Source organism: Protopterus annectens, chromosome 8.part0 (assembly GCF_019279795.1).
Source record: "Protopterus annectens isolate FY-2018-M chromosome 8.part0, PAN1.0, whole genome shotgun sequence".
Lineage (NCBI taxonomy): Eukaryota > Metazoa > Chordata > Ceratodontiformes > Protopteridae > Protopterus > Protopterus annectens.
Window position 1 is genome coordinate 1,932,865,448 of NC_056741.1, and position 26,717 is coordinate 1,932,892,164.

Genomic DNA, 26,717 nt, shown 5'->3' on the forward strand with positions numbered 1-26,717 from the left:
CCACAGACAATTTGACGGGATCCATGCATTGGATAAAGCATTTAAGAACTGTCTCTTTCCATTAGTAGTACAGGGAGCAGTCGTGAGGTAAATTTTCTGTTTCCCATTCATAGATCTAAGCTATGGTTGAAAAAGGACAGGGATGAACATTGTTTTATGCGAATGAGTAGTCTGTTCCACAGCAACAGTATCCTCTGCAAAACATACCTGTCCCTCCAAACTGTTCTGTTAATGTTACAGAAGAGGTTTAGATCCATAGACTGAGTATTGCTGATCCCACTTGACTTGCTGATGTGCAGTAAATCCATCAGTATTGGGTCAGAGGATGCCTTATATGCCAGACACAGGTCACCTCTTAGCAGTCTGTAGGATACTGAGTATACTAGCACGGCTTTGAATCAGCCCATGTAGGCCATGTTGTTTAGGCCTTGTATCCTTTTTGTAAGGTATCTCTGTGGGAGTTCCAGTTGTTGTATGTGTCTTGACAGATACATGCCAAAGGGGGCAATATAGTCAATGACTGGTCTAATGAGGGCTAATACAGGGAGACAATGATATCCCTAGATTTTGAGACAATCCGTTTGTTTATAAGCTGTACAATACAGAAGGACTTTCTTACAACAACAGACACATTAGGCAAAAGTTGCATCAGTGTCAATATAAGTTCCCAAATCCCAAACAACTGGGTCAACTCTTAGGGGCATATTTTCACTGTGATAGTTCCCCTGAGGTAGATGACTTTCCAAAAGATACAATAATGCCTTTTTTGCATTTAATTCCAGACCATGATTTTGACACCAGTTATTTATTTGAGACAAACCTTCCTGCACGATGGCTAAGTCATTTGCAAACTTAGTCAGCCAGAGCCCTTTGGTATTGGCTTTTACTTCAAAAAAGTAGATGCCAAACAGGGAGGTCACAGCACAGAATCCTGGAGGACTATCCTGGTGATTAGTCGCTTTGTGGAAGTAACTTCCCCTATTTTGATTATCTGAGTCCTATCTATGAGCCAGTTGTCAACCTAGTCAGTGACACAGAGGTTCATTCCCAGCTTATTTAGATTTTATACTATGCTTGAGTGAGGAATTGTGTCAAAAGGTTTGGTCAGCTCCAGGTATGTGGTGTGCACCATGCTGCCTTCATCCACTGCTTTGGTGACCTTTTCAAAAAATCCACCAGGCTGAGTAAGCATGACATGTCCTTGATGAATCCAAACCGAGACATGTCCAACATTTGGAGTTTCCATATGTAATGATTGATTAGTTTCATGATAAGTCTTTCCATGGTTTTGCATATTAGGCTGGTCAGACTTCTGGGTCTGTAATTGCTTGAGTGTGTGGAAGGCCCTCCCTTATGGAGGGAAATGACTGTAGCAAAACCTGTATGGAGGCTGAGCTCAAACAGTGTTGTTAGGGGTGTGGCTAAATCATACTATCTAAGATACATCCAGGGATATTGTCAGGACCCATCGATGCAGTATTTTTAGCTTTTGATAGCACTTTCAGGACTTGGTCTTGTGTGATAGATGGAGGTGAGCCAGTTTCAGGTATATCTTGAGGAACAGATGGAAGGGAGAAGGGGTACAAATAGAGCTAAATTTATTGGCCACTAAGCTAGCTATATCTTCAGCCTCACTGTAGATAACATCGCTCAAAATCAGCTCAGTGCATTGCGTGTTTGAGGCTACAGATCTAACTAAAACTGCATTGTGATTGTCTTTGGCTTGAGTAGCTATTTTAGTCTCAAACTTTGCTTTGGTGGATTTTATTAAGCTCCTGAGTTGTTTGTTTATTTCAATGAAAGGACTCTAATATTCTGGGAATTACTCTTAACACATGAAGTCCTAAAAAAAAAAGATAGCACACTTACATTGTGGGGCCGCCCAAAGGGACCATGTCTTGCTAATTATTACAGAAACTTGGTACTGCTCAAAAGATCAACTACTACAACATTCCAGCAACAATGGATACCATAAATACAGGAAAACATATTCAGTAGTGAGGGATCCATGTACACAAGGCATATGCTCTGTTCGTTGATGAAATTCACCAGTAAAAACTGGGAGATTATTTTGAATTTCTTCCAGTATGTTTACTTATCATTGTAGCTGGGTAATTATGGCATTTTTAGGGCCAAAAAGTTAGGCTACCGAGATACTATTAAATTCAGGGAAAATAGTAATGTGCTTTGAAAGCAAAAGCACTATTGTCACTAGTAACGCAAACATCCATAACAAACTGGGAGAAGCTGACTTCCAGTAGATTATTTGCTCAAAACATTACAGAATGCCATCTAACTGAGATGAGAGACTTGTTAGACCCTTCCTTTAGTGTACTGTTTCAGTGAAGCTTAGAGGCAGGCTATGTACTTGATGAGTGTAAATCAGTTACTGTTGTAGCAATTCCTATAATTGGCAACACAGTTGATTACTATGCTAATGACCCCAAGGAGGATATGTAAGCCTGGCCATGCTTCCCAAGGTGACAATCAAACCCATTATCTTGAGTTCATATGTTCATAGGTGATCGATAGGCTAATGATAAGAAACAAGGCAGATAACCTGACAAACATTACAGATAAATGCCTTGAAAAGCTTTTGCAGTTTTTCCCCCTTAACATTTAATGCAAATGGTTGATGTTTCCCATCATGGATTTATGAATGGATATTCTTGTCTCACAAACCTACTATATTTTATAATAACCCATTAGATGCTATTGATAAAGGCTTGGCTGCAGATGTTAGCAATTTAGATCTAGCAAAGGCCTTTGGTGCTGTCAAACTGGGACACATTACAGATTTTATCCACTTTAAGGGTACATTGAAGCATCATGAAATAGATAATTATTTACTGAATCAAAAAAGAAGAGTAAGGGTATGCAACAGGTAGTCTATACACAGGACTATAAATTAAGGGATTCTGCAAGGATCTATTTTTGGGACCGTTTCTTTGGAATATTTTCATATGCCAACTAATGGTGGGGTATGGACAGGAAATTTTACAGACATTCTAGAGATAGGTGCCACTGTAACCCATGCAAGTGAGCAACAGAGTTTTCAGGCCAATCTAGGCCTGGCTATGCATTTAGTCATAAAAAGTAGTCACATTTAATTACAAAATATGTAGTGGTTTATTTATTAATAATTTAATATTTCCAACCTTCAAAGACACTGGCCTGAAATTTGAAAACATTGTCAAATCTGTAATGTTGAGGTGCTATTCTATAATGAGAGATGTCTTCAGAACTTCAAATTTTAGACAAATTGATATGCTGCTTAACTTGCATAAGGCTATTAGACATTATATAGAATGCAGCAGGCCAGATTGCATTTATAATTTGAAATCCCTTCAAAGAATAGAATTAATTTGTAAACCTACCCCAGAAAAATTTGGTCTCTTCGAAACCTAAGTTATAAGGAGCATTTGTTTAAAGTTGTGGTTGCACTCAGTCAACTACTCTGATTCTGGATGAACTTGCTCTAACATATAAGTGATTATATGGTAAAAGTCTGTAATCTTTAGTTGGGATCATGTTTCAACAAAGTAAACAATAATTTACTAGTGTAAGTATGGCCAGATCCAGCACAAGGTGACCTAGGCAACTGCCTAGGGCCTGGTGCTGGCTGGGGGACCCAGCCTGGCCTTAAAACATCAAAATTAAGCTACTGCTCACTACTGTCAGTGTGTGTGTGAGGGCCATCATCTCTAGTCCGCCAGACTGTCTTTCATTAGCTTAAATTTTAAACCAATGAAAGAGACTTGCTGGAGCACTGAAATCAGAGAAGTGCGGTGTTTTGCTGCTTCTTGCAAGTAGAACAGCAGTAAAGCAAACTTTTTTTATTTTATTTTCTTTACCATGTCTTATTATGCAGAGTGAGAATGAGAAGAATAGCAGCTGCCTCTTGTGAGTGGAACAACAGAGTTAAAGCAAGTGGAAGAGCAGCTACAGCTGCTTCTTATGAATGGATTGGAACAGCAGCAGTAAAGCAATCCTTTTTGGATTTTATTTTCTACAACATGCATAATTATGCTGATTGAAAATAAGTAGTCAACTCAACACATCTTATTATGCAAGTAGGGATGTGGAACAGTCCATTACCCTGCCTAGGGCGCTATTTGATATGATCCAGCTCTGAGTGCAAACATAATCTTTTAATACATGCCCCCCCCCAAAAAAAAATATTTTATTAGAATAAAGGGTTTAGAATTTTCTTCCAACTTCTTTGAAACTAACAAATACATTAATTATTTTTAAGACCCAGCTGGAAGCGCGGTGTTTAGCAGAAGAGTTTTTGAATATAGTTACTTTCTTAGGATTCATACTCCTTGATGACCCTTCACGGGTCTTGAGTTGATATTCTAGAATAATGAGACATACATTGTAACATGATAGCTGGTTTCATAACAGAACTGACATGAGCACAGATCTCCTTACACTGCAGTATGGCTGTTGATGTGACAGTATGAATCATAAATATTGTATCATCAGCCCTCCTCACATTACAAATTACTGTAGGGAGCTTGCATCAATTTGCAATTAAGTATAGCACAGTAGAATGCAAATAAATACTCCTGACATAAAGGGCTACATAGCTGTTGTGCTAGATGTGCACCATTGTTTTACTGTAGGCAGCCAAATGCAATGGTATAGTGGTTCCTCTCCTGCTCGCTATGTAACAAATGTTTTCACTAAACAGTGTGGCATTGAGGGGACAGGTTCATCCTAAAGTGTTCCGCATTACTGGTTATCACTACCTGCAGTTGTGCCCTGTAATCTTTTCTACATCCTGTTGGGTCAATCCATGTTATGCAAGCAAACACCACCATGAAGACCCGGTGATATGAAAAGTACAGACATATTGCAACAAGCTCATGAACTCTATCCAAACTGCCAGGTTACTCTCAGAGTAATGTAGCCCTAGACTACTGAAGTATTTCTTCAATGAGGCAGCTGTTGACTCATGAAATAGACTACCAGAACAGGTGATGCAGGAGGATACAAAAGGCATTCCAGGGGGCTTGTGGGGAAAGGAGAAGGGATGGATAGGAGGTAAAATGTTAAATTACCATACTAAATAGGATAGCTCCTTCTGCCATTGCACAAATGTAATATACTGACTTTATGTCAATGCCATGAAATAAATTTTCACTGGAACCCATTCTGGCAAAATACTACATTGATTGCTTAAGTGATTAATGATTAGAAAAGAACTCCTACACATCCCAACATCTCTAAATATAGTCTGAGATCATACTGCTCAACAGTGGGACAAAGATACATTTCACTAATGTGTTGTTACTCACTCTCACAATACATAGTAGCAGCACAAGAGCAAAGCATAAAAAAGTGAAGCTGTGTTTTTGTACAAAAAGATCCCCAGAACTCTACATATGCTAACTCTGAGATCACACAACAATATAGCAAAAGGAATCCTTCCTTACACTACTGTACATAAGAAAAACACTTGCAGAAGGAAGCTATCTTAAACACCTGCTCAAAAAATGCATTGTGATAAAAGCATAGAATGCAAGGTATATTTGATCTAGGCTGACTACACAAATGACACTATTGTGCATACAAGTTCTGTTAAACAAAACTACATACAAAAATAAAACCAAGTGTTTTTTTTTACACCGGGGGCACAAGCCTCATACCACCACCACCACCATGCAGAAGGTGGTGTCTTTTCTACCCTTTTATTCTAAAATATATATATTTATTACTAAAATATTAATCTCTTTGATTACTGCTCTTCTAAGGGAAGGAGAAATATGAACATTCAGAGAAGTGTTCATTTAGATTCATATGTCTGAAAACAATTGTTCAGAGAGGAAATTTTTGACTGATGATCGTACTGCCAATGATCTTCTATTTATATGACATTTTCATAACTTTATATTATTTATATTAATGTTGTACTATACACTAAAACAGCATTCATAAGACTGAATACAGCCTTTGACTATCTAATCGTGGATTCTCCTTGATCCCTGTCAGAGTTGTAAGCTTGCGATTCTAACAGCCAGTGCAAGTCTCCTGATCTGGCCCTATCAACTTTACGTTGAGGAGCAAAAAAAAATTCTCTGCTCTTCTCCTTGGACTTAAGGATAAAAAAAAGCTGTGCTTTCTTTTTAAATTATGGAAAACTGCTTGCTACATTTGTAGCACGCAGCTGCTATAGTTTATCACACACAGAGTAATAAATTGCTAAATTTCTGATCAGAGATGCAATACCAGCATTTCAGATATTCATTTATGAATGCCAGTAATGCACTGAAGACCGATCAGCATCAGACAATTGTGCTCCCTAGCATGTTGCACCAGGGGCAGCTGCCTCCTTTGGCACACCTTAGCCATACCTCTGATCACTATAAATCACAATCAGTTTTTTCAGAAGTTTTGCAAAATAAAATTTAAAACATCTTAAATGACAAGTGTACCACATTTAACCTTTCATTGGGTGTTTGTTTACTCCAAATGTAGTTTTATTCAGCAGTTTTAAAATGTTTTCCTATCTCCTTCCTAATGTTGGCAGCACTGTATACTTTCTCGTGCTAAAATGCCACAGACATAAATCCGTTTTAATAAGGAAAGCAGAGAACTTCTACTTACACACTCTTCATCTGTTGCTAATATTCCTGGATTTCCAGACAGATCGAGGTACTGAAGAGAGTTTTTAAAATACTCATTAGCAGTAAATGACTGGCATAAACAATTTGCTCCTAAAAAAAAGAAAAGTGAAGGCACTGTGTTAGATAATTAGAGTCAAAATGTACATAGCGAATGAAAACCAGACCACAGTACTTGCTTTTTCATTTGAATTTTATGTACCTCCTCCACACTGTCTAGACTTGACATGAGGACAATGTACAGGGAAGGCAAACAAAAAGCTATTTTCTTAATTTGTCATTCATTCTGGGAGAACATTCTTCACATGTTGAGAGTAAATAAAATGGGGGGGGGTCTATTGGTTTTTACCCTCCTTTTGTGTCATCACTCCACTACAGATGTCAGTTCTTGGAATGCTAATGCTGTTGTAAGGCAGCAACAATAAATGCCATTCACAAATTGTCAACCTTTTCTGTAGATGTAGTGCATAACATCTGTATATCTGTAAATATGTCTGGCAACAAGGCAAGGCTCTTAATTACTGTAACCGCAACATTCTCTGGAATCCCCACTTCATTTTCCATCCACTACAAACAGTTTTCTCTGAGACACACTGGGGTTACATAAACATGTTTATAGACAGCCCCAAACATAAACATACTTGTGTTCTAGCACCTACAATCTATGAGAAGAATACTGTGCCTTGTACATTACACTGACTATAGATGACCTTCCTTATGACTATACTACCTGTACTACGACAAAGTGGCCCACGGTGTCTGACTGTCAGCACTATTATACTCAGCACACCAGTATGTTTAAGAGCAAGTGTATTGTGCTATGGCCATATTGGCAGGTCTTCAGTTAAGCAGATTATGTTACTGATACACAAATAATGTAGTCTTTGCAGCTGTAATGTGTCAAGTTGCTATCTGGCTTCATGGCACAGGGGACAGATTCTCAACTGTGGCCCTGGTGACGGGCTCAGTTAGCAGCCTCAGCAGTGTAGGAGCCAGATGAGAAGGGACATGGTCTGCTCGCTTCTCCTGGGGTCAGGATGGGGGGGGGGGGTTGCTTGCACTCAGAGCACACTGGGCAATGTTATTTCCCTGATGGAGACTGGAGGAGGCTCACTGCTCTTACTTTGGTGGTGGGGCATGGCTGCTAGAGTGACCAACCTTTGTGGAAATGAGAGTATAGTCTCCACTGCCAAACCACTGCAAATCCTCCCCCATGCCTGGCCATGTGCATACATTAGGACTGGGAAAAATAAATCAGGAAACACTGAACCACCTTCATTATGAATTGTTTCACTGACTGGTGACTTCTCTGAGTCAACTCTCACCCAGGTGATTGGGAATGAATAGGCCAGTTGGCTGTAGAAATGGCTGACAGAAAGAAAGAGAGCAAAAAAAGGCAATGTGTCATAATGCTATGTAATAGCAGTACTGACAATTCAAGCTAATTGTCCTACGTTATATCTATACTAGCAATATTACATTACAGCTGCAAGGACAATGCGTCAGACAAAGTACATTATGTTAGATGTGCATTGATAAAGTCTTGAGCTAAATGTATAACATTACAGCTGCAAAGATAATGTGTGAAACAATTCATAATGCGCAATAACAACGTGTTGGGCAAAGTGCACTATTGCATTTTTCTGTTGGTGTATTACACTATACAGGATAAATGTCTACAACAGCCAAATTTGAGGTAAGTTTGGCCTCCCAGCCCAAGGACAACCACAAAGTATTCTTTAGCTATGACCACAACCTCAAAGGCAATACACAACTGTGTGCAGAGCTCATTGAAAATGGATCCTCCTGTACTAAGCCAGAAGATACAGCAAACCTCCTGGGTGATAAATCCAGCTCCAACTTTACCCCTCTCTCCCCCCCTCAACCTTCCCTCAGGAAATACCATCAAATATAGCTCCCCCTACTATCAGAAGGGAACATGTCCTTAATGCTCTCTCTAAGACCAAGAACACTGCATCAATGGGCCCAGACAATATCACAGGAGACCTTCTATTAAACATGACCTATTGGGGCCTCTGGAATTACTATTTAACTGTAGCCTCCATACAGGCTTCATACCTCATGAATGGAGAAAGGCAAAAGTCATTCCTCTGCACAAAGGTGGGCCATCTACAGATCCGGGAAACTTCAGACTCATAAGTCTCACTAGTATTACATGTAAAGCCATGGAAATGATCAACAGAGATATAGTAAACCTCAAGACATTGGACACAACCCAGTTTGGTTTCATCAAGGGCAGATTATGCCTACTCAACCTGGTGGACTTCTTTGAGAAGGTAACCAAAGTAATTAATGAGGGAAAAATGGTTAATATTGCTTACCTTGACCAGGCCAAGGCATTTGACACAATACCCCACTCAGGTATTGTTGACAAACACAAGAGGTTAGGTACAAAGTCATATGTCATCCAGTGGATAGCCAACTGGCTCACAGGCAGGACCCAGAAAGGTAGAATTGGGGAGTCCACCAATACACAGAGGCCAGTCACAAGTCACGCCCCTCAGAGATCAGTTCTTGTACTGCTCCTTATTTGGCATTTACTTCTCTGAAGTAAAGACCAAGGTCAGTGGTCTCTGGCTGACTAAATTTGCAGATGATTGCAAATTAGGAGCTGTCATTAAATCCCACACTGACACAAATGTATTCCAGGAGGGGCAACACAGACAAACACCTGATGTCATAGACATGGACTAAAACTAAATGCCTAGTAGTACCCTTTGGGAAGTCATCCACCCCTAGTTACTATCATATTGACAACACACCCCTTATAGTTGACCCAGTAGTCAGGGACTTAGGGACACACATAGATAGTAATCTAGCCTTTCATCATCATGTGTCTACAGTAGTGAGGAAATCATCCTATGCTGCGCAACATATTAACAAAGATATGGCATCTAAGTCCAAGGAAGGCATAGTTCCATTACATTCTGCATTCATCAGACCTATCACTGAGTACAATGCCACCTTTGGTATGTACCTAACCAGGCATATCCAACAGATGGAATGTCCACAGAGGTTCCTCACTAAAAGAATACAGGGTGAAAGTAAAATGTCATATGCAGACTGCCTCAAGACCCTATCCATGTATTCTGTCTCCTACGGCTTTTGAGGGGAGATCTATGCCTAGCATACAGGGCATTGTCAGACCCCACTCTGATGGACCTACTGCATATCCACAAAACAAACAGCACCAGAATTACCTGTTCTAAAAACTTAAACCTTGCCTCTGATTTAAATAAGACCTGCTGGAGAGACAGGTATGTATCCCAGAGACTATGCCATCTATGGAACAGGCTCCCCATCCATGTGAAGCACAGTTCCTTCCTAACCCAATTCAAGTGGCAGATATATCTCTAATGGGCACAGGCTGCCTGTAAATGGTTCATCTCCCAGGCTCCTGCTTGTAAATGTTTCACCTCCCAAACACCTGCTTACACTTATCAAGGGTATCAGAACTTGTCAGAGATTTGGGATGCATGGCTATGCTTAAAAAGGCCATTGTGGTCATTAACCTAGTAAACTCCTATGAACCTATAGTAACACTAAAAATATGTCAAGCTAAGTTTATTACATTAAATTGCACTATGTATTAAGTGCACTTTGCTATAGTTGTACTGGCAGTGTGTGTGTGTGTGTGTGTGTGTGTGTGTGTGTGTGTGTGTGTGTGTGTGTGTGTGTGTGTGTGTGTGTGTGTGTGTGTGTGTAACATTATAGCTGCGTGTATAATTTGTAAAGTCAAGTGTGTTAAATTACAAGTGCTCTAGTAACTTTACCAGCAAAATGAATTACATTACAAGTGTACTGACAATGTGTCACTATTTTCCATTAGAGATGAATTCATGGATGAATGTACTTACTACGGTACTAATACCATGGTGATGTTAGTATATTATGTCACAGCTGTGGTGATAATTATGTTACAGCTACATTGACATGTTGAGATTAATCTGTTACTTTAAAAGTCCAAAGACTGTGTCAAACTAAGTACGTGTTAGGTTACAACTACACTGACAATGTGTTAAGAGTGTTACATTACAGATATGCTGGCAATTCTGTCAAGAAAAAATGGTTTGAATAAGGCTTGATCACAGATTCAAATAAAGGAATCAGCTACTACACAAAAAATAAATTAATATAAGTAATTTATATACTGATTCTTTTAAAATAAACATGCTTAAAATGGATTTAGTTAACTAGAACTTTTCAAAGTGAAAATAAAAGAATATGCTACATTGTGAAGATGCAATTAAACAACAAAAAACATGCAGTGCAAGTTCAAAATAAATTGCATTTCTGTTTTTCTGCTGCATTAAGGAATGCATTAAAATACCAGATACATATTTATCTATTGTGACTTGTACATGTTACACGGGTATGCTACAAAACTATTTTGCTAACTAGCTTGCTCTGATTCACATTACCATCTCGTTTGCAGATGTCATCCTTGTTGACACTATGTTTTGCGGCACGATTAGATAAATCTGTCCTGTGCTTAACACTACTTTTAATCACACTTTGTAATTCTTTACTAGTTAGAGATGTGAACTGTGTTCACTGAATTCTGATAACCCTTTGCTTTTGAGTTACAATATGGCCATGTAGGTACACTCAGAATATACACTACTCCAGAGCAGATGAGATCATCATCTCCTTACTGTTAACCAGTAAATAATCCAGTATCAACACACACATCTTTGTGGCACACATGGTTAAAGTTATGACCCAAGTGACCTACGTACAAACAGTGGCTTGGGCACTGCTAAAGCCAGGTAGGGGAGGATGATATTGACTTTCCAATGATGGCAAACCCATCCGATGGGGGGATGCAGCAGTGCTCCTAGCTGGCAGATCCACACCATACAGGTGGCGGACTGAATAACACTGGAATAGTCAAGACAAGACCATCAATGTTGGCTTGGAGATACCAGGACACTGAAGACAGCCGTCATTGTATATGTGTGTGGAAGCACATGCACACAAAGGGAAGGGGTACTACACCCAGAGTGACACAAGAGATTACCACAATGACCAGGGCTGATGTTCTGGCCTCATTAGAAATGCCCTCGTTGCCAAGAGACCAGTAAGGGTACTTTGTGACTGTCTGTAAGCCGACTAGTCTGGTCAGCATACAGGCAGTCTGTTAGCTGGACACTCTGGTCGACTGTCTTCCTATGAAGAACAAATACACTCAAGACCAATATGGAAGATATATGGTCATCAGCTATGCTGGGGAAAGCATACAGAAAAAAAAGTAATTCATTATTTTTCTTTTATTTCTTCTTCAATTCTGTTTCACTTCCCAGAATCCCTTGAGTCTCCAACTTTCCTTTTTTAATGAAGTTCTTCCCACTTCATTTTCCTCAGAATTTGACTTATATCTGTTCTACTGCAGGTAATTTACTTTGCTTCAATGACTTTCATTCTAAGGAACTATATGTTCTGTAAAATATTGTGGCAGAAAACTATTTTCCCTTTCATAACACGTTTATGTTCCTCAATCCATGAAACAGACAAAATGTACTGTACACTGATTAAAAGAATCATTTTCTGTGCTTGCTTACTAACTTTGTGTCTGTCATCTTCTCAGTCACAAAATTTCATCTGAGAAGAATATGCTTCTTTTTAGGGATCCATGTCTGGTTCCGGTTCATACCACCAATAAGGCAGCAACACGTCAGTCTAAGCTCACCAGTATCACCAGTAAGTACTGGAATTAGATCAAGCCTGGTTACATTTTAGATACTTTTGGCTGACCATCAGACCTTTACTCTTGCAGAATATATACAATAAGGCCAATTTACTGTATAATTCTTGTATTTAAAAAAAATGCAAGATGCTAACAGTCTTGTTGATATTTCAAAGTAAATGTGAGCTGGTGTCTCATCAACCACCTCTGGCTGTTTTCTGGTCTCATTAACACATATCGTACAAGTAGTTTGAAAAAAAAAATTAGCCAAGAAAACTTCTAAAAGCTGGAAATTAAATGTCAATAGTTATGCCCCCTATCAAAACCAATTGTACTTCCCCAACTTACAGTCACACTCAGACAAACAAAAAAGCAGCATATAGAAATCTGAATGCACATCATTTCTTAATTGCACATTATCCTCTGCATAATCGTGTCCATAGTTAATTTTCCTACACAGATCATTTTTTTCACTGTCTTCATTTCTACAGTAAATGCCAATCACAATAATTATTTAAAAATGCGTTTTTTTTTTTTGCTCCTACCACTTGTTACTCTTGTTCCTGTTTTGCAGGCAAACTATTATATGTAAGCTATGAGAGTTTTATTCCATGCAAATGTTGTTCAAGAAACCCTCCATGTTTTGCATTTCAGATGAAGTGACTGGGGCTCATAACTGCAACATTTCTCACTTTCTGTTACTCCACTGCTTTTACATTCTATACCATTTTGTTTTCTGTAAAAACAGTATTCTACAGACCTGAAGACTGACTAAAAAGTTTATCTTAAGGATACAAAACCCACCACCCCTCTTTACAAATGAAACTTCTTCATCTGTCATTTTTTTCAGATCTGAAAGGTATCTATGTCAATGCCAGGAATTATGAAAAAAAATTAATCTGAATGGGAACTCATACTCAAGACTGTTGCATGAGGAGAAAAGCCCCTCCTATACTAAGTATCCCAGCAGAAAGCTTGGCTTTAGGTACCCCTTATTAATACAACCAACTCTAAAATCAGTACACCTTACAGGAACAATAATTTCCTACACAGCAAACACATTAGTGAAACAGTGCAATTTTACACTCAGTGACATTCATACCAGCTGCATACAACAAAATAAATAAATAATAAATAAATAAATCACCATACTCTCATAAATATCTTCTCGCCATTATTCTTCTAACTTGCTTTCCAGTTCTTTTCTGGTTTTACTCTGATTCACACCATATTAAACATCTTTAAGTCATATTGGATGGAAGCTTTTTATTCAGAATATCCATCCCATGTTATTGATTATGTTACTTTTTAGTTTAGCCATAGTTACTGGGTAGTTTGGCTTTGTTCTTAAGTTATCTGCACTCTGCAAGATACAGAAGTCCTTCCCTCTCCTTCACATACAGGTTTGAGTCCCACAAATCCATATCCTAGGCATCCATCTGTCTGCATTCCTTGGTGACCTGATGTCAGTCTGTGATCATTTCCATACTCTTTGAATGCCAGTAAAATAGTTATTACTATTAACTACAGCTGAGTCTATAGTGTTTTGTTTAAGCTTCAAGACAATTATCACTGTTGAGTTCTATCAGTTCCTTCTAGCCAAAATGTCTTCATTCTTTCCACCCTCACTTAACTATCATGGGTGAATCTTTCACTGAAGTAATTCATTTAAGTATTTCTCTCCACACTGAGCTGCCCATGTCAATAAAAAAGCTTACAGACATGATACATACCATGTTTGGCTATGCTGATGTGGGACACTGCTAATACACTATTAGCAGTCGACCATTTTCTTCCACATATCTTTGTTTAACCTAAAGTCCTCTATTTATCTTTTCCATCTGAAAGGATTACTAGTCTTTATATGTTACAATCAATTGTTTTGTGCTTATCTTCCATCATTTTGTTGACAAAATCTGACTCATAGGTCCTTCACTCCTCGGGTGCACACATTTTTTCCATTAGTTAGTACTAAAACTAGATAAATACATTTCTACTGTTGCCTTTCCACTGGTACCCTGTTAATAAATTAAACTGGATGAAAAAAAAAACAAAAGAAATAATCCTTAAATCAATAAGTATTAAAAACAGTAAACCACAAAAAATATATATTTTATATATATTAGATCATATATATGGCTGTCATTCACTCCTAAAAACTGGCTGCTCTTTGACAAAACAAATTACTCTGAAATGTGATATCATGTTCCTTTCATGAAACAGTTTAACGTTTCACATGAATCAAACATCAGTTGAATGGAGCTAAGTCAAGTGCTGTTTGAGAAACTAATGCTGAATCCCTCTGATATTCTGAAGAATTTGACAATAGGAGGTGGAAGTGTATGAGTGAGTGCAGGTGGGTTAGGATTAAGGTAGGCTTAAGAGAGAGATTAGCTGTAGTGTTGGTGTATGTTTGTATGCTTTTGTGTCTAAGCTGTCTAGATTAGTGGTAGTGTTACAGAAAGGGTTTTTCAAAGGTTAGGGTTAGCAGGTATTAGTAAGGTGTTACAGCACCAACTCATTACTACCTGCAACACCTTACTAATTCCTGCTAACCCTAATCCTACACCTCACCTTGTAAAAACACTTTTCATAACACTAACAATAGTCAGACAAAATTGGTCTTAACATGTGTGGAGGTTTTGATGGTCTGATTGCAAAAGGAAACTGTAACTTTTCTAATCGTGTTAATTTAGATGGTTTGAGTTTTATAATATACTGCCTTTAAAAATACTGTCATCATCACTGATAGCTTCAGTTTCAACGTATTTGCATTTCGATAGTTCAGTTTTGATCGTTTGAGTTTCCATGTATCACACACAAACACAGATATATATATATATATATATATATATATATATATATATATATATATATAATATACATACACACACACATAGATATTTGTATTAGAAATATTAGTTACAAACTGAATAATGATAACATGTAATTAGAATCCCAAGCACCAATGCCATCTAAAAATGTTTTCTTGTTTTATGTAGAATGGCTCTTTCATATTGTACTGCCTTACAACAAAAGCCATTTAAGGCTGACAGTCCGCTTTTGTTTAAAATGTCATTGACAGTACATCTTACTGAAATGACACAATGAAAGTGTTTCAATGAACCTGACAAATTCAGCTATTACTTTGCAACTACATGTCTGCCTACCTAGAAAATATGTAATTCATACATAGACTATGGTTGTTGGCAGAATTCAAGGAAAAACTGCAAATATATATCAGCTGTTCCCAAATGGTAGTTAATGGATTATTATAGTTAAGACCATGACAGTTACTGTAAAGTTAGACTTTTTCTACTCGGCATAAATGCTGAAATGTACTGTTTGCACCAAAATGCTATTTATCTTAAATCACTGTAATGTGCCCAGTGATGTTTTTGCTTGCAGCTATGAAGACTGCTTGTGCTCCTGTATTCTTATCAAAATACTGTATGGTTGTGTTTTTCTGTTTCTGTACATAGTATTTAGATAACCAAGCAACTTCCTGCTTGATAGTTGCCTCTTGGCCAGGGTTAATGATGAAAATGATCTATGGACTATTTGATTAATCTGCTTAATAAGGTTACAAAAATAAATAGATTATCAACTTTCACCCTTCTCAGAGCTTCTTTAGATCTGGCACAGGGAAGCTAACAATCTACAGAACTCAGCTATGTAACTTATTCAATTATTACACAGCCCAGGCACTGAGATTTCATTACCAGTTGGCCATTCACCATAGTCCAGAATCATTTTGGTCCTCTGTATGTATGTGTATATAATATAAGTAATGAGACGCGCTGCCTGAGCTCCTAATCTGACATGGAGCGTGTAAGAGTGCAGGGGGCGTGTCTGAGAGCAGCAGTCTCATAATATACACGCCCCCACAATGAAGAACAGCAGAAAGGGGAAGAAATGTGCGAGACCGCTCACAGGTGTCCACATATCCCCAACAACATTCCCCTTCATGTACAACAGCAAGTAAATATAAATAAAATAAACAAACCTTATTTTTTTAGTTTTTTTAAAAATCCGGTTAAAGCTAACTGTAGGTGCGCAGGTGTGCCCATCGCTTAGCTACGGTTAATGCAGCTTAAATGGCTGAAGAGGATAACAAGGAAGATATATGCAAATGAAGCAGCATAGCAATAGTGTAGTGGGCAGAGCATTCACCTTACGAGTAGGCGCTCCCAATTTGAGTCCTACTGCAGCACATCCCATTTTCCATGGCAAAGCACATTATGATTAACATTTATGTTGCATAACCCACTAAATAACATATTTTTATGAAGTGGACTACTACAGTAAATGCACGTGAGGTGTCAGTGTCATAATGAATAAAGCACTAGTAAGCAGGTTTATGCACCAATAAGCAGTAGTAAGCATATTTAAGCACTAGTAAGCGAGTTTAACCCCATTTGCATGGCGGTAAGCAATGCCTACATTTGTTACTGAAAAGTGCCTTAATCACTCTATATACAATGGCTCTTGTTCTGCCCATCAGCAAAATAAACAGCCATGCAGGTCATGAACCCAGGACCCTACACACCATAGTCACAGTAGTTAACCACCAAGTAATCACAGAAGTACAGAAGAATGAGGTATCAGCAAACAAGTCTTCACCATAGTAAAACCAAACTGAACCTGTGAAAGGAATCAAAATACAGACATATGTGCCTTAACCCACTACATAACATACATATGTGAACCTGAGTACAGCAGTAAGGCCAGAAGTCAGGTGTAATAGTAATAAAGTGTTGAAGTCCCCAATAAAACACAAGGGCCCCATACAGTGCAAGTACACATGAATCATGGATACCAGGCATACATATAAGGTGTAATGAATAATAACTCAATGCCAAAAAGGAATTATAATGCAAAGTCTAATGTAAGCAACATGTAGGCCAGCTAACTCAATGTGCCCAGTGTTATACCCCTTTAAACAATGCCAACCCTAGGTAAGCAGGTTTGCCCATAGCCTAGCCATTTCAAAACTGGCCAATCATGGAAAAGTATGAGAAATCGGCCCTATTTAAACCCAAGAGGCAGGAATACATTATAACCTGTACTGGTACTGTTCACTCTGGTATTGTAGGGAATTGTGTGTGTTGCAGTTTCTCTGAATAATAAAGTATCACTGATCACTGTCACCCACACTGTGCTACATAATATAACTGTGTAGGAAAGCATGTATATGTGTGTGTCAGGTCACTAAAGGTGGAAGAGGGCAATATTCTAGATATGTCCCGGCACACCAGCATGTGGTCAAAACATGGCCAGCGTCTGTGCAGAAAGAGTTGGACAGCTATGTGCACGACATCAACCTGGAATCTGGGAGTATGTGTAGAAATGGTTAGTTAGTGTTAACAAGCATTCCCTCCACAGGTATTACCAGGTAAGAGGTGTATACTGCAGGTAAAACCGGTTCATGTGTAATGATGATGACAGCCATATCACTGTATAAACTCAGGCTATACGGTAGTGTAGTAAGACTTGTAAGGTACAGATAACAGCAATAACTAGGAAAGTAATGTGGACTACAGGAATATACTAGTTGTTAATTGGAATCTCCCCCCACTATATCTCCAACAATAATCAACATACCCACCCCAACTGGTATGTAATGGCACCTATGTTCTGATACTTTCCAATTGTTTGATAAATATTTTAATGGTTCCCATGCATGTGCTATATTGAATTATTCCAACATTGGTGGCATGGTGCCATCAATGTACCTGCATGCTGTTCTTATTACCACTGTGGTCCCATATATGCATGTGTTCTGTTTGCTATGCAACTGTTCCGTATGCATGCTGTTATACCTAACCCTGGAATGTGTTGCCTATTACTAACCCACATATGCTGATGAAATCTAAACACTATAGCATGCTTGGGAAGGCCAGTCTCAACAGACCCACCTGTCCCACCTCAGCTGGCTGTGGCACCGGGTACTAGCATGTCTGGGGCCCAACCCGGGACCTCCATGTCCATTGGTCCTGCACCATCTTTGGGTGGAACTGCTTCAGGGGATGGGGCTCGCCCCCCCCCCCAGGAGTGGGCATGGACAGGCACCTGTCACCCGTCGCCAGGTTGGGTCATGGTGCATAGAGAGATCAACTAGTAGTTTAGTGATCTTCTACGCCAGCTCGAGGGACACTTGTTGTGACTGGAGAGTCAGCCTGGCTCTGCAACTCAGTCCCCCAGCACAGCCACTTTTGGAGCTGTGAAGGTGCAGTGGTGACTGCCCATGGGTGGGGACCTCAGTCCCACTGTTCCCACTAGGAGGCTCATGGGCTTCCTATTTCCTAACACCCCTCCCCATCAAGGTGTCTACCCCCACATGTGTCATATACCACCCCTGTATGTGTCTTGTTTGTCTTATCTGTTAACCTACCCACCCTACCTCCCCAAATATACCTACTATCCCTCCCCAACATCCCACCCTCACTTGAAACAAAAAAGGCAATCTGTTCCCACAAAAAATTATCGCCCCATACATAGCTGTCCATTTTGCACGTGTCCACTGGACACGTAATCTGGTCTAACTGGCATCACAACTTATTTTTGTTGTCCTCACCCCCTCCCAGGTGTTTGAGTGTCCAAATCAACCTCCAAATTCAGTGAATATGTGCAGCTGTTGCTGTAGAAGAAATGGGCAGCTATGGACCTTCCCTACACCCTTCCTGCACATCCCTGGCTATTTTCCCTACTGTCTTTCCCTCTTTGTGACCCTTTTTTCACCACTTTTCTATCAACCCCTTTTTCTTTTCTTTTAAAGAAATTAGTGCAGGGGTAAGTGGGACTAAGCACTTTTAAGCAGCAGTAAGTGGGTTTAAGCCTCTTGGCATGAGGGTAAGTAATGCCTACACAGATTAAGCAATTTAGAAGCTGAGTATAAGAAACGGAAACCGGAAGTTAGCAGTGCTTACTTCTGCTCAAACCTGCGCAAACCCGCTTACAACTGCTCAAAAGTGCCTTAATCACTCTGTATCCAACTGCCCTTGTTCCACCCAGCAACAAAATAAACAGCCTCTGCAAGTCTTGAACCCAGGACCCTGCATACCATAGACAAAGGGATTTACCACTAAGCCATGTCAGATGCACATAACCCTGATGTATTCACAAACATATCCAGCCCAGTCATTCAACAGTACAGAGAATGCTTTCCAACATTTAGTTGTATGTGTGTGTGTATAAATATATTAATAGCTAAACCGATACAACATATCTATATATGTATATATATATATATATATATATATATAGAGAGAGAGAGAGAGAGAGAGAGATATAAATATATATGAATATATGTACAAGCAGATGCTTACATCTATAGATATATATGTCTACATCTATATGTCTAAATATATACAGCAAGTTACATATATGTAAGCAGATATATAAATCTATGTAGGTGTATACGGACATAGTTATATATATGTAAGCATATATATATATATATATATATATATATATATATATATATATATATATGAAGGTATATATGGACATACATCTATAGATAATGGGAAAATAACTAAAACAGATATGTCCACATGCACTGTTAATGGGGTTGAGAGGCCTCAAACAATATACGTCTTGTAAGAATAGGTATTCCCCCCTCGCCCCACAGCCAAACATGTCCACCCTGGAATATACTACCAAGTGTTTCAAATCCCATAACCAGGACCTGACATGACATTGGCACAAGATGTTAACAGTACTACATCCTACCTGTATGATGTCAGGTTGGTATTGGTAACATGCCATGCAGTACAGTCGGGCTCCCCTAGGAAATGTATAATGTGGAAGGTATCAACATCCCCAGGATACATATACACAGACACATATATGCAGATACAGATATACATACATATTTATATATATATATATATATATATATATATATATATATATATATATAAATACATATGGGTCTAGGACTATTCACTGAAAGCACATTTCACCGAATCACATTTCACTGAAAGCACATTTCACTGAAAGAAATGTATATGCCCTTCTCCTCACTGTGGTGCAATCCTGGAGTTAGTATAATTAGTTAGGGAGGTGTGGGGGACACAGCCCCCTACTAATTTACTATTTTTTAGAAATCTAATTTCTTTTAGTGAAATGTGCTTTCAGTGAAATGTGATTCAGTGAAATGTGCTTTAACTGAATAGTCCTAGATCCATATATATATATATATATATATATATATATATATATATATATATATATACATACACAGATATATATAGATATATATGTGACTACACATACATACGTAAAGATATGTACAGTAAGATACATATGTAGAAGGTGCACACAATATGGAACAGCCACTATGCCTACAGTTAACACCTTAAGACACTGTATGAGCCATCCATACAAATGACAATCGTTGCCTGCAACATATACCAACAAAGAGGTCATAGGATATAATACCACACACGGGTTTGCATAAATGGAAAACCTTTATTTGTGTACTATTACAGTTTTATAAGCCATGTCATATAGCTGTTCAGACAATGACATCCATATAAACAGAGTAGTGCAACTGTGAAACAGTTATACTAATACAGTTGTCTGGAAAGATTCACAACTGTTGCTGTCTAGGCCAAGCCCTTTAAATAGTATTATAGTAAAGACAGACTGGGCCACAGGATACCAAACAATCAACAGTAACTAATGCAGGTGTATAGTTCAGCAGCCTCCATCTACACTCTGTACACAATCAACAGGTGGTAAAGACTTCAGTTGACACAGTGGGATGTAACTGTTACATAACCAGGCATAACTGACGCCATCACAAGCACACTGACAAACAGAACAGTCTGTATGGCAGGAGGCAGTAGGCCTGCATTAACCCAGTTTATGTAACTAAAACATAGGTGAATTGTATGGCACTGTACATCCAGATAACTTAAGGCAGCTCACCACTGATACCCCCACATTTTGTAACAGCCTAGGTTATTTATGGTGCACCCCCCCCCCAGACTCAATAATACAGGGCCATATACCACTTTTACATACACTGGCCTCTGGAGTGCATAAGGGCACACATGAATTTTGTAGGTGAAGCCCACACATATATGGCCCCAGCCCCACTGTATGTGTGGGGGATACAACAGCAGTGGACTGATGCAGAAATGGCAGCGTGATATACTCACAGCCCACTACAGAACAACCACTGACAGCATGTCATATGTGCAAAGCTTGGTATGTAGGTGGAGGACAGAGGCTGGAACACAGGCCCATATGTGAAATACTGTTGTCATAGACTAAGCAAGTCACTGGTGTTACAGGATAGTCTGCAACATACCCTTAGTCAGGGATTTGAGGTTAGAAACATAAATGGATGTAGCCATGTGCTGACAGCACTCAACACACACACTGCCAGTGAAATATCTGACTCAGGACCTGTGTGGTGGACAGACAAAACATGATAGGCACATCTCTGACCATCAAGAGGATAGGCCCACAGTTGACAGCTATGCAGACAGACTGCATTCCAAGGTAAACTAGTATGTACACACAAACCCTGTAACACCAGTACTATGCAAACCATAACACAACTCTACTCACACTCTGTCTGTAGTTCTGGATCCTCCTACAAATATGTAGCTGGCCTGTGTGTGCCAGTTCTCCTGTAAGAGGTATTACTACCTGCTGTCTGTAACACTGATGCCCACACACAGGAAGGATGTCCATCACACAGGAAAGGTAAAGGGACCACGCCCACATGATGTAGGGATTTATAGTAGGTGGTTGCCATGACAGTGGTAACTGGATGCACTACACAGCAAGCTGCATGCAGTTAGCAAATGGAGGACACTGACTGGTGCAGAGGCCATCACCTGATCATGTGGATCACCTACTAAAGCCATGCTGCAATCTATTCAAAGCAGCTCAATCCATTTATTGGAGAGAGAGAGAGAGAGAAAAGAGAAAAGAGAAAGAAAGACAGACAAAAGACTTAAAAAAAATCCTAAGGCAAAGACATTTAGCCAGCATTCATTCATCAATACATCATTCCCACAACAGGTATGTGAAGTATATATACATGTAATAGAATGTAGTACCTGGGCCATAATAATGGGATAGATGATGTGGAATTATTCATATGTGCCATCAGGTGTTGTTGTGATGATGTTCAACTGAACAACTGCTATGGACAATAGTATCTGTCCCTGTGGGTAGTGGGCCATAGCCATCAACTGTGCAGGTCAGCACTGACTGACAAGATGTAAGCCATCATAGTGTGTGTTGTGTAAGGGGAATTATGTATATAACATGGCCAATAGCTGGTGGTGGAAGTAATGCCATTATGATGGACACGTTGGACCCATGGCCTACCACTGGCAAAATACTCAGGTTAATCTGTAATGTAGCATGCCGGAATGCCATAGGTGTATAATAGGGTTACCTGCAATTGGGTCCTACATATACCCCCCCCCCCATGTCAGGCTGTGTCCATATGTAGCACCTGTCTGTGTTGTAGCAAGGCAGAACAGTGCAGCTATGCAGGAAAGTGTTGTGAGATTGTAGAGCTGATGTCTGACTGTACCCCACATATAGGTATGAATATGTGCACATATGTCACATATATAACATATAAAGATATATATGTATATCAGCATGTATGTCCACAAATATACAGATACCCATGTGTACACATATATATGTCCACATATATACATCACATATATCTACACAAATATATATATATACTTATATGCACATGTCTACATATATACAAACACACACAAACATATATGCATGTAAAGACATGTCCCCTATATTACTATCACAGTAATGCATGCTATGTGCGAGGCACAAGCACACATAGCAATACACATGGATATCTGCAGCTGGCAGTGTGTGCAACATGGACGGGTATGTCACATGTTAGTCCTTTGTTGGGACCACATTGCCCCCGTCTGTGAAGTATGCAATGGAAATATGAGGAAGTATGGCAGGTACACTTGTGGAGGTGGTCAGGATTGAAAGATATAGAGGACAGTCTACAGGGATGGTATGTGACACACATGGTGAGTATACACCCTGGATGGTGTGTGTGGTCTGTGATGTGGACGCCCCATAGGCCCCAATATGGGCACAATGGGAACAAGCCTCCAACCCACTGCTACTCACAACAGCAGTCCACGTCCTGAAGGTGCCTGGTCTGGAGGCTAAGCAGGAGGAGCATGTTGGCCCTGTGAATGTCTACTGGGTGCCTCAGACTGATGTAGCACATCCCACATGTGTCTGTGGAGCCCAGTATGGAACAGATCCTAGACCTGACCTCAGGGAACAGAACATGTCAGTGTGTGCCTCGAGGGGGGGGGACAACATCCCCTGGGTGGTTCCATCTGATGGTATTGCTGGACCAGTACATGAGGAGGCCCCAGGCTGGGACACACATGTGATGTGGCCAGGTATCATGGGCAGATGTGTTTGGAGAGGTGGATCTGCTGGCCAATAGAACATATGCATGTTATTGTGTCACTGCTATAGAACATATGTTGGTACTAATAGTCTACACAATCCCGGTACATGTCCAACAGCATGCAAAAATATTCTCAAAAACACAGAATGTCAGATGTGCAGCAATCCCAAAGCAGTCATACCACTGGCATATATGGAACTATAGTAGCCCTGACAATAGCATGCAAGTGAATAGTCTCTAACAGGCCAGCAATGATAGTGTCCACACAGGGGACATGGTTACAATCACATAGCAGAAAGTGTGGTACAATACAATATCTGTCCCACTGTTAGATAAGCTGTAGCCATACCTAATGAGTTGTGTGTACCGTTTGTTGAAGCTGATATGGTGGGAGGGTGACAAAGATGTGTATTACAAACTGTGGTAACCTTGCTGTATGAGTTGCTCAGATCTGTTCCTATCTTTATGTCTTTCAACCAAGATGGCACATGCATGGTTGCCCACCTATTCCCAAGCAGAGAATGATGTGGTGATATCACACTTGATCCAGCACTATCCAGTGTTGTTTGACAGGGCCGCACATGAGCAGCAGGAGTGGACTGCCCTGTGGAACAACCTAGTATACAGGGTCAATGATGTCGGACTGCACAACCGCAGTTATGAACAGGTCCGGCATCATTGTACTGACCTTCTTTGCAATGCCCGCTGGCATGCTGCTACAGTCCAGGGGGATCACCTCACCACAGGGGGGGCATGCCATCCATCCCCCTCGACACGTGGAGGAGCTCCTGGCCAGCCTTGTGGCACCTGCCCGTCCGGACAGCCATCAACCACTGGACTACTTCGTGGAGGTGGGTGTCACCCACACACCAGCCAAGGAGCAGGCAGGTTAGGACACGGGGCACATCAGTAGACCACTGTTGTGTATACATCCGTATTGGTACAGGTAGATCATGCATATCTGACATGTCATAGATATACCATGTTGCTGCATTGTAGTGATAAACAGATGTCCACATGTGGTAGTATCCTGGGAATGTGCCGTTGATGTACTGTAATACTGCACCCACACTGTAGCACTGCCACAGGTGTGGCCACTGACATTGCATCTCTCACCCTCTTATGTAGGTCCCTCCGGGATACCACCAAGGCAGCATCCTGTAGCTGGTTAGTATGTTTTATGTAGATGCTTGCCAACACTCCGGGCATGTAATGGTGATGGTATATTCCATGCACACATCTAACACACCTACCCTGAATGCATGCTGTACATGTGCATGTATTGTTGCTGTGAAATGCATGGTCTCACAGGGGTGACCAAGATGAGGTTTTGGAAGGGTATGTCAGACACCTGCATGATAACTAACATCCTTTCATTGCGGAATGTGTCCACAAGGAGTATCATTCTGGTGGTAGACATGGCCTACAGTAGGGACTTGTTCGGAACAATACCCATATACAGTGCAATACCAGTGTATATACCAGTGTATGTACCTGTAGGACAGCGGCAACTGCTGCAGAGATACACTATGGCATAAGACATTACAGTAGTCCAAATTATCAGCTGGGTTTAGGCTGCAACATGTGGTGTTCAGTGTATGGGACACTGCAAAGTGACACACATGTGTAGAGCTTACTTGTCATGCATCTGCATAAAGACTGAAGGGGGGGGGTTCAACATGACACACCAGTGCACTGCAGCAGGGATCCTAAGGATGCTAGGAATGGTGTTATCTACACATAGTCAGGTTCAGGACCTGTGGCAGCCATAACCCTACCCACACAGCAATAGTGATGGCAGTGTGTGAACACCATGGGATGTGCACGTGAGTAGACCTTGCAATCATGCAGAATAAGGGGACGTGTACGGCAGATTGAACATACACTGGCAAATGCAGATGGCCCACTCTGGTATACCACTGCCAGGAGTAGTGACTGCTGTAGTACACATAAGAAGTGTGATACACCGTCGTGATAAGGGGTGCACACATATGCCCACATGGTGTGTATGCATTGCGGTCAGCAGCTGCACACCTAACACAATCTGTAGACACTGCATGTGAAAGTAGAGGACATATGTCACATATCGGGCTCGTGTACTGCTAAGATATGCAATGATGCAGTCCCATGGCAGATCAAGGATGTGTGTGTCAAATCACTAAAGTTGTGTACACCCCCCATAGCCATGGTATGCTCTGAAGATTGTCAGTGTAAGAGTATTCGATTGGTCATACATGGTCTGTTGATGTTGACAGCTGTAAATCAGGCATCAGGCATTCACCAATGACAACTGTCCACATATCATCCCAGGTATGTGTTGCTGAAAACATAGGGGCTGTGAGAAGTACAGCTGACATAACTGACACAGTACTATACATTCTGCAATGGGTTGTACACCTGTGAGTTGTGGTGCACAGTACATGGCAGGGTGCAGAGCAAGTGCACAGCAATACTGTGTACATGGATGCAGTGATATCCAGGGGAAGGGGCATCACCTAGTGACACAGCACATGCATCACACACATGTATACTGTTGCTAGCATGGATTGACTATAGCTGAACTGCATGCTGTTCTGTACCATATGTTCTGCATGTTGACAGATGGGTAATAGGAGAACTGTGTGTACTATCGTCGTGCAACCTCACCTGTGTGTGTGTGTGTGTGTGTGTGTGTGTGTGTGTGTGTGTGTGTGTGTGTGTGTGTGTGTGTGTGCATCCTAGTGGTTAGTTAGTTTGCCTGCAGAGTCACTCTGGTGAAGTGGAGGGAGGTAGATGCATGTAGGATGCGTGTGTGCATGTGTGTGCTTGTGTGGATGGCCATGTATGCACATGTGTGATTGTGGGGTGTTCATATGGCTGTGCCTCTCTTTGGGGCAGTGCAGTACATGGACTGCCACATTACACACCAGGAATACCTGTCATGTGTGTAATA

General features: G+C 40.3%; 1 protein-coding gene across 3 annotated transcripts in view; it reads right to left on the reverse strand.

Annotated features, from left to right (window-relative positions):
* The window catches only part of LOC122809736 (capping protein, Arp2/3 and myosin-I linker protein 2-like), a 1,549,910-nt gene that overhangs the window by 643,452 nt on the left and 879,741 nt on the right, over window positions 1–26,717 (reverse strand). For all 3 annotated transcript variants that reach the window (XM_044081444.1, XM_044081445.1, XM_044081446.1), the window contains exon 10: window positions 6,613–6,722. In XM_044081444.1, coding sequence (XP_043937379.1) covers window positions 6,613–6,722 — 110 coding nt within the window. The remainder of the gene's footprint in view (window positions 1–6,612; window positions 6,723–26,717) is intronic.